Source organism: Macaca thibetana, chromosome 2, assembly GCF_024542745.1.
Source record: "Macaca thibetana thibetana isolate TM-01 chromosome 2, ASM2454274v1, whole genome shotgun sequence".
Taxonomy (NCBI): Eukaryota; Metazoa; Chordata; class Mammalia; order Primates; family Cercopithecidae; genus Macaca; species Macaca thibetana.
In genome coordinates, this window is record NC_065579.1 from 83,562,333 (window position 1) to 83,574,801 (window position 12,469).

Below are 12,469 nucleotides of genomic sequence, written 5' to 3' on the forward strand. Positions count from 1 at the left end.
GGAGACCGAGACCATCCTGGCTAACATGATGAAACCCTGTTTCTACTGAAAATACAAAAAAATTAGCCGGACACAGTGGCACATGCCTGTAATCCCACTTGGGAGGCTGAGGTAGGAGAACCGCTTGAAGCCAGGAGGCAGAGGTTGCAGTGAGCCGAGATCGCGCCACTGCACTCCAGACTGGGTGACAGAGTGAGACTCCATGTCAAACAACAACAACAACAGAAAAAGAGAACAACAGAGTGCAGCCAGAAAGGCAGCCGCCCCCTCACACGTTCATGGGGAACCTGGTGCTAAACCATTGGTAGACGACCTGCTTCTGGGTTGGGGTTTTCTATGTAGCAGAGCAGCTCCCTCTCTGCAATCTATTGAAAGTCAGCCCTTGACATAAGGGTTTGCAAAAAAAAGAAAAAAGAAAGAAAGAAAGAGAGAGAGAAAGAGAGAGAGAGAGAGAAAGAAAGAAAGAAAGAAAGAAAGAAAAGAGAAAGAAAGAAAGAAAGAAAGAAAGAAAGAAAGAAAGAAAGAAAGAAAGAAAGAAAGAAAGAAAGAAAGAAAGAAAGAGAAAAAGAAAGAAAGAAAGAGAAAGAAAGAAAACCACTCTGGCAACTATGGTGAGAATAGTTGGTGGGGGAAAGGGAGGAAGCAGGGAGTCCAATTAAGAGGCCATTGTAATAATTCAGATAAGATATGATGGTGACTTGGATGGGGAGTTACAAGTGGAGATTGTATGAAGCATTTGGATTCTGGATACAGGATTTGCTGATGGATCGGACTTCATCTTGCTGATAAAGAGTGTGAGAGAGAAGGCAAGATTTTGTCCTGAGTTACTGGAAGAATGGAATTGCCATTGACTGAGATAGATAAGGCTGAGGGGAGAATGATCAGCAAACTAGGAATGGAAGTGATCTTTCTCAACCTGATAAAACGTATCTACAAAAACCCCACAGTTCACCTTATACTTAATGTGAAAGACTGAATGCTTTCCTCCTAAGATTAGGAAGAAGATAAAGATGCCCCTCTTGACACTTCTGTTTAACATTGTACAGGAGGTTCTAGCCATTGCAATTAGGCAAGAAAAAGAAGTAAAAGTTATCTGGATTATCAAGAAAGAAGTAAAACTGTCTCTATTTGCAGATGACATGATCTTATATATAGAAAGTCCACAGGAATCGACTACAAAACAATTAGAACTAACAAATAAGTTCACCAAGGTTGCAGGAAACAAGATCAGTATACAAAATTCAATTCTATTTCTATACACTAACAATGAACATTCCAGAAATGAAATTAAGAAAACAATATCATTTACTGCCATAAGACTACATGACATCAGCCACAGAGAGTGAGAGAGAGAGAGAGAAAGAGAGTCTGGGTAGAGGGGGGAAGAAGAAGGTTTGAACCCCAGATCACCAAAATTCAAAGGTCAGGGAGATGAAGGGAAGCAGTAAGGCGGTAAGGCAGCTGGACAACCAAGAGAGTCATGTCCTGGAGGCAAGTATTTGAGAACAGAGGAGGTGATCAACAGTATGTGATGCTGCTGAAGAGTGAGTAAGATGAGGACTGGGGATTGACAACTGAGTAAGTTGAATGAGCCTGAGTGAAAAGCAAGAGAGAAAGAATGAGAGACAGAGGAGTAGGAGAAAAGCTCTGTCCAGAACCAATACTTTTTTTGGAAAGTGTAGTAAAAGTGGAGCACTAGCAAAATCAATATGCAAGCCCATTTTTTTCCTTATTAAATTCAGTGGACATGCATTTTACTCTCAATTACTCTAAAGTCTTGTAAATGTGCACTCTCAGTTTCCATACTATCTCATTGTAGTCTGTAACAGTTTGCTGAGTGGACTGGTACTTGTCCATGGAAGCCACTTTGGCAACATGAGCTAAAATGGATTCAACATGGATATCATAGAGTTCTGGGCCTGATTTTGCAGGAGGTACTTGTTAGAGAATAAACATTGGTCTCACTGTCTCAGAGGCCATACATCTCCTTGTTCAGAAAGCATGAAGCCTGAAGTTTGGTCCCACATAAGTTATAATCATGAGCAAGTGAAAAATCCTGCACAAAGCATTATCCTCTTCTATAAATGATAACAGTTATCTGCTCTCCTTCCTCATAATTTTGACATTTGTGTGGTATTTTAGTCTGACTTGCTCATTTAAGTTTTATACAACCCTGCAAAGTGGGTGGACTTTTTTTTAATCCCCATAAAGAAACAGGCTCAGAAAGAGGAAACAACTTGTCCGCCCTCATGCTATTTGGAAGCGATAGAGCCAGGACTACCCTTTTAGATCCACCCATAAGCTTGCCACCAGACCGGGTTGTGGGATTTTTAAAAATCGCTTTCCACATTTGAATTTAACATCAGCTGTGCTTTGATAATTTATGTCCTATTTTTGTGATCACAAATTTGCAGGTTGAATTTAGTGTCACTCTGAGTATGTGTGAGTTGTCAACATAGCAAGATAAATAGACCTTGTCTTTCAAATCTAAACAGTTGCTGGATTATACTATTGTTGGTTTTAAATTCTAACCAGAAGTGCTCTTCATTCTGAAAATGCTGCCTTGTAACTGAGTTGTTTCCTCTTTCACAGCATATGAGCTATTTGCATTCATCAGTCACATGGGAACATCCACAATGAGTGGTCATTATATTTGCCATATCAAAAAGGAAGGAAGGTGAGTCATTTTTAGAAGGTAAATGATAGCTATGATTTATTGAGTACCTACTAGATGCCAGGCACTCTCCTAGGTATATTGTATGTTATCTCATTTTGTTCTCACATTGGTCTTGTAAAGGGTACATTGTTAATGCCCTTTTACACATCAAGACACTGAGACTCAGGGAGGCTGAATAGCTTGACCTTAGCTAGTAAGTAGCTATGTCAGAGCTGGTATTCAAAGCCACTTTCAACTATCATACCAAGGTGACTTACTTCCCAAAATAAAGATGCATCCTGCAGCAGAATGTATGCTGTAATTGGAACCTCCCTAGGATTGCCATATTTAGCCAACAAAATGAAACAAGATAAGAAAAACCAGGATGCCCTATTAAATTTGAATTTCAGATAAATAATGAATAATTTTTTAGTATAAATAAATTTCAAGTATTCTATGTCCCAAATATTATATGGGGCATGCTTATACTGAAATTAATTATTGCTTACCTGATACTCAGATGTAACTGGGTAACCTGTGTCTTATCTGGCAGCTCTAAACCTTCAGTGCATTGCCTTACTACAACCTTACAGTTGGCTTCTCAGCCTTCTTAAGTAGAATTGTTAAGTGTATGGTGAGCCGGGAATGAGACAGTTGTAGAATGAAAGACTGCTGCTTTCCTCAGAACCTTCTCCCTGGGCTGGATCCCTACAGGCCCCACTGGTGCCCTTCCTGCAGCTCCGTACTGAGTGGCCTGTGGGTTGGCACTTCTGCTTGAGGGCAGTGCTCAGGCCATGTGGACGCTGGAGAAATGCCTGAGTGTGGCCTCTTGCTCCATGGCTCCCACTGCAGGACTGGCCATTTCCCACCTGGACTCCATTGTGTTCTTTTGTGGTGTGTCTTTTAGTTTTGTCTTCTTGACTTGATTGATAATATAGTTGAGCACAGCAATTTATCTTTTTTTTTGAGATGGAGTTTCACTCTGCCCAGGCTGGAGTGCAATGGCACAATCTCAGCTCATTACAACCTGCACCTCCCAAATTCAAGCGATTCTCCTGCCTCAGCCTCCCAAGTAGCTGGGATTACAGGCATGCGCCATCATGTCCGGCTAGTTTTGTATTTTTAGTAGAGATGGGGTTTCACCATGTTGGTCAGGCTGGTCCCGAACTCCTGACCTCAGGTGATCCACCCGCCTTGGTCTCCCAAAGTGCTGAGATTACAGTTGTGAGCCACCGTGCCCGGTTGGGATTTAATCTTTGTCGTGAATTCTTTTTATTACAAACACAATAGCTCTTTTAATAACACTTTATGGAATGAAGTCAAAGAAAATAAAGTAAAAATTCTTTTTAAAAGAAAAATAGCTTAATTATAATTTTTAAAGCAATAAAATTCATTGTAAATAATTTATAAATATAAAAATATACAAAGAATATGTACTCTGGAAGCCTAACAATAACCATTGTCTACATTTTGATATATTTTTCTTTGTTGTATTGGCTCATTGGAAGAAAGTGTATATATGTCTATCTGCACACATATTACATATAAATATGCACATGTATTTACAACTTAACTAAAAGCTTAAAATATGTGCAGAGTACATACAATTTTTTACCTGTGTTTTCCCATTTCATATTATATCATGATTATTTTCTCACTTTGACAAATATTCTTTGAATAAATTTTAATAGTTCTATAATAGTTCACTGCGTGGATTTTTTTAAAATTCTGGTTTTAAGCTAGTTTTATACCTAAGACTGAAATAAGCATTGTTGTACATAATTCTTTGACTCAATTTCTCAGGCTATGTATGGATTTCTATAAAGGGAGTTATGGGATCAAAGGTTAAAATGTTTGGAGGCTCCAGATACATTTTAGTAACTACTTTTTGATTGAGCTTAAGAATCAAAAAGTAGTTGTAGCTGGGTATAATGGCATGTGCCTGTGTTCCTAGCTACTCCGGAGGCTGATGCAAGAGGATCCCTTGAGCCCAGGAGTTCGAAGCTTCAGATTGTGCTACCATACAGCCTAAGGAACAGAATGAGGTCTCTTAAAAAAAAAAAGCGGTTGTAATTCCCTACCAGCATTCTGTTCCTTTTTATACAACGAACTTGAGTATAGTATATTAAAACATCATGGTTAAGTATTGTGTGCCATATGGTTTAGTAACTTCTCTCTGTAAAGTTTCCTGGAACTGACTGAAATCCATCAAATGCTTCTGTCTTGTTTCAGATGGGTGATTTACAATGACCACAAAGTTTGTGCCTCAGAAAGGCCCCCTAAAGACCTGGGCTACATGTACTTTTACCACAGGATACCAAGCTAAACCTCAAACATAAAAGTTGGCAAGAAGAAGCCATACGCCTTTTTAATTTGCCAAAAAAAAAAAAAAAAAAAAAAAAAGAAGAAGAAGAAGAAGAAGTTGAAACAACCAGACATGAAGGAATACATGTGGTATTTATAGTTTATTTAAAGAGCACGATCAGTTGACACCTTCTGAAATAGAACTGGGAAGAAATTTCTATTAGTGATGATACACTGTTATATTGTAGATAGTTTTTATAAATGTTCAAAAAGAGGATGATATTTAAAAACAAAAAAGTATTCATATTGCTGGTGGAGGATCTGCCATCAGCACATCAGAAATGGAGATGTGCCCCCAGCCCTCTATTTTGCTTTGGGGGTCAGTGGTAGTGGCCTCCGGAGAAACCAAATAATGTGGCCAGTGGTGTGGCCTTACCCACAGCAAATGAAAAGCCCACTTGTGTTTCATATAGAAAATCAGCAATTGGAGGGGCTTTATTTGTGACATATTTTTTTCATGACATACAGTAGTTTCTGATGTATCCATGTAGATACTATGCTCTGTCCATAATAGAGCCTCTGCAATGAAAGATATTTTTAATTTAAGTCGTATCAAAATTCATAATATGATTGTGTGAGTGTGTGTGAGAGTGACTGAGAGTGTGAGACTTACTAGAAAAGGGAGTCTACTAGAAAATCTGTGACAAGTTGGTTTTTAAAGGCTGAACAGTTGGTATTAAGCATATCTGAAAAAAGCAAGTAAATATTTTCACAAAACTATGACTCAGGAACCTTCGAGAAGATTAGTTCCCCACTTAGATTTTAAGGAGTAAAAAAAAGGGCTGAGTTATGCCTTTAAGTGCTGTCAAGAATTCACTTGGGTTTGGGACATTTGCTGGTGTAATGCTAGATGCCCACAGCAGCATAATATTGTACTTTGTCAAAGGTAGGTAAATTCTCTGTTTCTCAGCAGCCCCTTTCCCCAAAAGGTATGGTGTTTATTTTTAGTTAAAATAGCTAATCTCTTTTTACCATCTCACATGATAACTCTTTGGAGTCATGTCACGTGCCCCAAATTTGTCTGTGATTTTCCTGTCTCTGAGCTCTTGATCTGCCTCCATTTCCTTGTTTTTCTGGGGCCGTAGTCTCATCTCTGCCCTTTTTTGGTTTATCACCTTCTGACTTGTCTTTACTGCTTATCTGATGTGACCGACAGTGTGATCTTGGACACTCTAAGGATTTTAGATGCAAAGAAATTTTATATAGACTATCCTTTTCATTTTGGTTATTTCGGCATTTTAGTTGCAACCTGGGATTAGATTAGAGTTTCCAATGTGATGAAAAGTGGAATGATAGCATTCTGTAATTTCTATAATTTTCCTACTGGTCTGTACCAAATTCTAGAGTCTCTGGAGTTGCTATTTCAGATTATTCGGTCAAATGAAAAAGGATTTATTGCTGCCTGTTTAACATGTATTTGTTTGGTTGAAAGGGTCTTTTTAGAAACTGTAGGAAAATAAACAGAACAACCAGGTGAAATAAAGCACAGACATTGGATTAGGATGTAGTGAGTTGTGAGCAATCAGGATTCTGGGTATGTTGGGGGGCCCTGTCTCATAGGTGATCCTTTGGTGCCATGTGAGCGAGGGACATGGTGTCTGAGGTCCATGGCCTGGAGACCTGGGTGCTTCTCCTAGTTGGCTATGGACCTTGGGCAAGTCCTTCATCCTTCTTGTGCCTCACTGTCCTCATCTGAACAATGGTGTGATGACACCTGCCCTTCTTTCCAATCATGCTTTGAGATACAGTGAGATTGGTTACAGTGAACTTTCAATGAGTAGAATGTGGTGTGCCGTGGTGGGTCATAGTAGACTGCCTTTTCTCCTCTGATGTTTTCCTCAATTTGGGAAAAAATGACATTGGCAGAAGGAGGGAGCTCACGGTGCAGTACTTTTCTACTAAAGTGTGCCCACTGGTGTCACCTCCTAATGTTGACTTGGATTTCCTAAAGCAGTCCCACTCTGTTATGAGAGTCACTGACTCCCGTGGACATCCCCACACTAAGCAGCCTTACAAAATCCAGTCCCCTTAGGGCAGAGGGAGTGTCATAGAATAATAACTCCAAACCCGCATCAAAAATGGCTTGTTTTCAGCGATGTTATAAAGCAAAGACCTGTTTTTTGGAATTGGGGGTGACCGAGGGGTTTGGATTGAAATGTGGATAAAGACAGCATGTGTATTTTGAATAAAATAAAAATTTTGTAATAAAACTTTGAAAAATCAGTGGTGTAAAATCAATATTTAAGACTATAGGCTATAAATCGTTTGATTTCATTAACTAGCCCTTTTGATACCTAGACATATTGTAAGAAATTCTGCTATGGCTGCCTTTTCTTCTGCCTCACAACACAAAGGGCTATTTCTACAAGGCAAAGTTTTGTATATGTGCTATTCTTTACTTCAGATTGAGAGCTGGGAAAAACTGGAGTAAATAATGGGTTTCTTACTTGCTTAAAAACGTATTTATATGTGTATCTCAATATATACAAGGCAGGTTCCCCTATAAAAGTCTGGAATGTACTGCTTAATTTTACACTTGTGTAGACACAATTACTTGTGAGTGAAAAGTGGAATAACGTGTGGATTGTGTCAACTCATTATCAGTCTGTTAGGAGTCCTCTATGTGAGGCATGGTGGTCTAATTGTGAAATTCTCACTGTATATGGGTGTCTGTGTGAAAGACAGCACTTTCTTCCTGTAAATATCTTTTGATGTTCATTTGTGTAGAATTCCAATGAATGTGTCTTTGGAAAAGGTAATGTATCAAAGTTTTTATTTTGCCAGTTGATCTAAATTCCCATATAACCAATCAGAAATCCAGTTTGGTTCAGATTGGGATTTTCTTGTAAAGGAAAAAAAAAAGTATGCAGAAAAGACTTTGGAAGAATCACGTGTTAGTGACCCTTTACATCAACGGTGCTTCAGTATTTTGGAATTGACTAGGCTGCTTTCTCCTACCTACAAGAGAATGTGCCTAACATTTCCCAGTGGTTACTTTGGGCCATAGGAAGTCCAATGGGGATAGCTCGAGCCTCTTGCTCCCTGAGTCATTTATTCCCTTTACCTGAACCAGAGCCTTACCTGCAATTCATAGTGAGAGCACCTGGGTCTGGATCCTGACTCCACTCCAAGTGAGGTGGTACTGAATCACTGTACCTCTCTGGGCCTTTTTGTTTGAAACAAGTAGGTTAGGCTAGATTAGCTCAGAAGTCCTCTCTTGCCCTAATGTTTTATTTTTATTTTCCTGTGGTTACCACTAGGGTCTGACAATGTGAAATATGAGGGATCACTTAGAGGTTTGGATGTTGTATTTTTGCATTGTTACAGCTTATACTCCCCAGTTGAGGACCTGTGTTATTCTTAGTGCCCCTGGCACCCCTCTGTATTCCTATTCCACTTATCTATACTTTTTTGGGTAGTCATTCCACTTTTTTTTTTTTTTTTTTTTTTTTTTTTTTTTGAGACAGAGTCTCTCTCTGTTGCCCAGGCTGGAGTTCAGTGGTGCAATCTCAGCTCACTGCAACCTCTGCCTCCCAGGTTCAAGTGGTTCTCCTGCCTCAGCTTCCCAAGTAGCCGGGATTACTTGTGCACGCCACTAAGCCTGGCTAATTTTTCTACTTTTAGTAGAGACAGGGTTTTGCCATGTTGGCCAGGCTGGTCTTGAGCTCTTGACCTCAACCTGCCTCAGCCTCTCAAAGTGCTGGGATTACACGCATGAGCTGCCGCGTCCGGCCCCACTTTTTTCTACTCTTGAAACAAACAACTTTCCAGTCCATGAGGTACTTTGGCTCCATCCCCCTCAAAAACAAAACAAAAATCCATTTAAAATGTCCTCCTAGAAAAGCCTCAGAACTGCCTTCAACTAAATCTGTCACCTTTATAGAATATTTTAAAATTCTAGAAGAGGATGGGAAACAAAATTTTAATTCAGTTAGAGCTATGATCCCCAAATAAGTGCTGACACAATTGTCTCCCACAGAAAGGCCGTCTTTGTCATCTTGTAGGCATCACTGTTGCTAAATCACATCAGTACAGGCCTTCTGTGGGGAGGTGGCAGGGGGCAGGGGCAGGAGCAGGGGATGGGATTAGATAAAGTGTGATAATATCCTTACTTTAGATTTAAAAAAAATCCTAGGCTATACAACAAGGTTCTGTACTCTTGAGTTGGTGTCTGAGATCACCAGCGCAGTGTCACAGAGATTTTCCACTCCGTAAATGACTCTAAAAGAGTTTGCATAAGACTCTGTAGGCCTGTGCTATTCAATGTGGCAGTCAACAGCCATATGTGACGATGACTACTCAAAATTTGGCTTGTTCAAATCGAGACTGTGCTGTATACATAAAATACACATCAGATTTTCAAGGCTTGGTACCAAAAAGGAATTTAAAGTATTTCATATTGATAACATGCTGAAATGACACTATTTTTGATGTATTAGGTAAAATATTAACAATGTAATATGTATTATTAAAATTCTTTTCACCCATTTTTATCTTTTAAAAAAATGTATCCCCTAAAGAATTTAAAATTAGATATCTGGATAACGTTATACTTCTATTGGACAGCCCCACTCTAGACTTACATGGTGTGAGGTAGGCAGTGAAATCTGTAAATAGGAAAGGCAATTCTGCAAAGCATCTAAATAAACAGAAACAACACAAATATGTTTGCTGGAGTCAGGAGCACTATGAGGCACCGAACATCTCCTAGAAAGCAGATTTTTTTTTTTCTGCCGAAAAACCAGTATATATGTATGATCCCAATTAAAAGACAAAAGCAAATGAGGCCAAACTGCCTGTCTTCAGCTTTGCCTGGGAGCTGCTACCTTTGCACCTTTGCTAGCATCTTCTAGATGCCAAAGATATTAGCCACATGAGGGTGTTGGGCATATTCGTTTCATTGTAGGCAAAATTGTCTTGTGGTTTCCCCTCCCCAGGTATTGTTGAGTCTGTTCAAAGCTGAGTGTGTTGAAACACTGCACAAATCCTGCCACTCTCAATGTGCCGCTTGTCTTAGCCTTAGCAGAGGCTGAGTCTGTTCCTGTGCCTACCTGTCCAGCAGGTTTTGATGTTGGCTCCTGAAAGAGTTTGTATTTATTTGATTTTGCACTAGTCACAGTTGTTGTTAAACTATATCAAATGTTTTGGGAGAGTATTTGCCTGTGATGGAAAGAGAGATGGATGATTTATTGCTTCAATTGTTTTAAATTAAAAGCTATTCTCACAATCTGAGGCCCTTTATGGCTCTTATTTTCTTTAATTTTGAAAAATGCCAAGTAAACGGATTCTGCCATTGATTGTTTTCATCTGTCAGTGGAACAGGTAACTTGAGACAATGACTAATCTTATTTCTTTTTAGGGGTTCTTGGCGTTACCAGGCAGCCATCACAGTGGACCCTCAGTGATGGCGCATTGTTACCTCTGTGGAGGAGGGAGGATTTGGGGCAGGGCAGAGTCTTCTGCCTTGGACTTTATCTGCTGGATGTCACGTCACAAATCTTTCTCTTGTTCCCCTGGATCTTGGTTTGCTGATGGCCCCCTTAACACAGATAAAAGCAGAGTGGGCACAAGCTATGTCCAGAGACTTAGGCACTTCTATGACACTGTGTCTCTAAGGTGTATGAGTTCTCTATTGCTGCTGTGACAAATTACCATGAACTCAGTGGCTTAAAATAATAAATGTATTACTATGCATATGGTCTTACGGGGCTAAAATCAAGGAGTTGGTAGGGAAGCCGTAAGGGAGAATCAATTCCTGCTTTTTCTAGCTTCTAGAGCCTGCTCATATTCCTGGGCTCGTGGTTTCCTCACAGCATTGGCAACATTGCAGCCCCTGCTTCCGTTGTCACATCTCCCGTGGCTGACTTACTTCCCTCTTATAAAGACCTTTGTGGGCCAGGCCTGGTGGCTCACACCTGTAATCCCAGCACTTTGGGAGGCCAAGCCGGGTGGATCACTTGAGACCAGCCTGGCCAACATGGCAAAGCCCCACCTCTACTAAAAATATAAAAATTAGTCAGGCATGGTGGTGCACGCCTGTAATCCCAGCTACTTGGGAGGCTAAGGCAGGAGAATCACTTGAACCCAGGAGGCTGAGGCTGCAGTGAGCTCAGATGGCACCACTGCACTCCAGACTGGGCAAGAGAGTGAGATTCCATCTTAAAAAAACAAAAAGCAAAAAAACCCCTTGTGATTACATTGATCTCACCCAGATAATCTAGAATATTCTTCTCAAGATCCTTAATGTAATCACAGCTGCAAAGTTGCTGTTGCCATGTAAAGTAACATATTCACAGGTTTTGAGTATTAGCATGTGGACATCTTCGCTGAGGTATTATTTTGCCTACCATATAGGATATGTTAATCAGTGCTTAAAAATCCATTTGATGCTCAAATTTTTTAGAAGAATGAACCTATATATTTAAAAATCCAAGTAAAGGACCAGCTTCAGTGTTCTGCCATATGTTTTGGTGAGGGGAATAAAACAATGAGGGAATGATTGGATTGTGAAGAATTATTTGCCACCAGAGAATGTTTTTGGGACAATGTTTGCAAGCCCCCTTCAACTCACATCCATTTGCTATATCTCTTCATGCCTAATGGGGGAGTTTACCAGTGTGAATATGCACTGTTGAATTTTTAGTCCTGCTTTTCAAATGCTGTTGGTGACAAACTTCAGTTGTACTGGGAAATTTAATAGGAAACAGTGAGCCATTCTCATCCCTCATGCAACCAGTCATTTAAAAATCAACTAGGAAAAGTCTTTCAGTGTGGTAAGGAGGCAGGGTGGTATAATTGCAAGAGTGGAGGCGTACAGACTTGAAGTCAAATCCTGTTTCCAACACAGACTAGCTGTGTGACTTTGGTAAACACATAATTCCCTGAGATTCAGTCTTTTCATCTGTGTAGTGGGCATAATCCTGAGGTGAGTTACATAAAGCATATGACAATCTGGTGAACACAGGGCATTTTTATATCACCATTTTCACCCATTTAGCATTGGTTCTATGGAGGTTTTGACCCTTTGTTTTAATGTAAAAGATTTTTTTAAATATCAGAATTATACCAACATTGATGACTTTTTTCCAAGAGTATTTTTCTGGAGATAATTTCATTAAGTCAGTTAATTTTGTTAATTTAAGTAGCATGGTTCATCATTCAATAAATAATAAACATCTACTATGTGCTATGTATTTTTTTCTTAGAATATATCAGTAAATAAAGACAATATTCCTGCCCTTGTTGAGTCTTATATTTTGGCAAGGAGAGACAGATAGTAAACATAAAAAATAAGTAGATTCTATAACAAGAGGTACTAAGTGCTATGGAAAAAAGAAAACATACAGGAGAGGTGAGGATACAGATTGCAGTATAAATAGAGTACTTAGGAAACAAATCATCTGGAGGTGAGATTTGAACTAAGACTTGAAGGAAATGAAGGAGTCATCC

General features: G+C 39.5%; 1 protein-coding gene across 2 annotated transcripts in view; it reads left to right on the top strand.

Moving 5' to 3' along the window:
• Positions 1 to 5,077, top strand: part of USP13 (ubiquitin specific peptidase 13) — a 129,627-nt gene extending 124,550 nt beyond the window's left edge. For both annotated transcript variants that reach the window (XM_050780108.1, XM_050780109.1), the window contains exons 20-21: positions 2,593 to 2,677; positions 4,889 to 5,077. In XM_050780108.1, coding sequence (XP_050636065.1) covers positions 2,593 to 2,677; positions 4,889 to 4,982 — 179 coding nt within the window. In that variant the 3' untranslated portion in view covers positions 4,983 to 5,077. The remainder of the gene's footprint in view (positions 1 to 2,592; positions 2,678 to 4,888) is intronic.
• Positions 5,078 to 12,469: the final 7,392 nt, after the last annotated feature.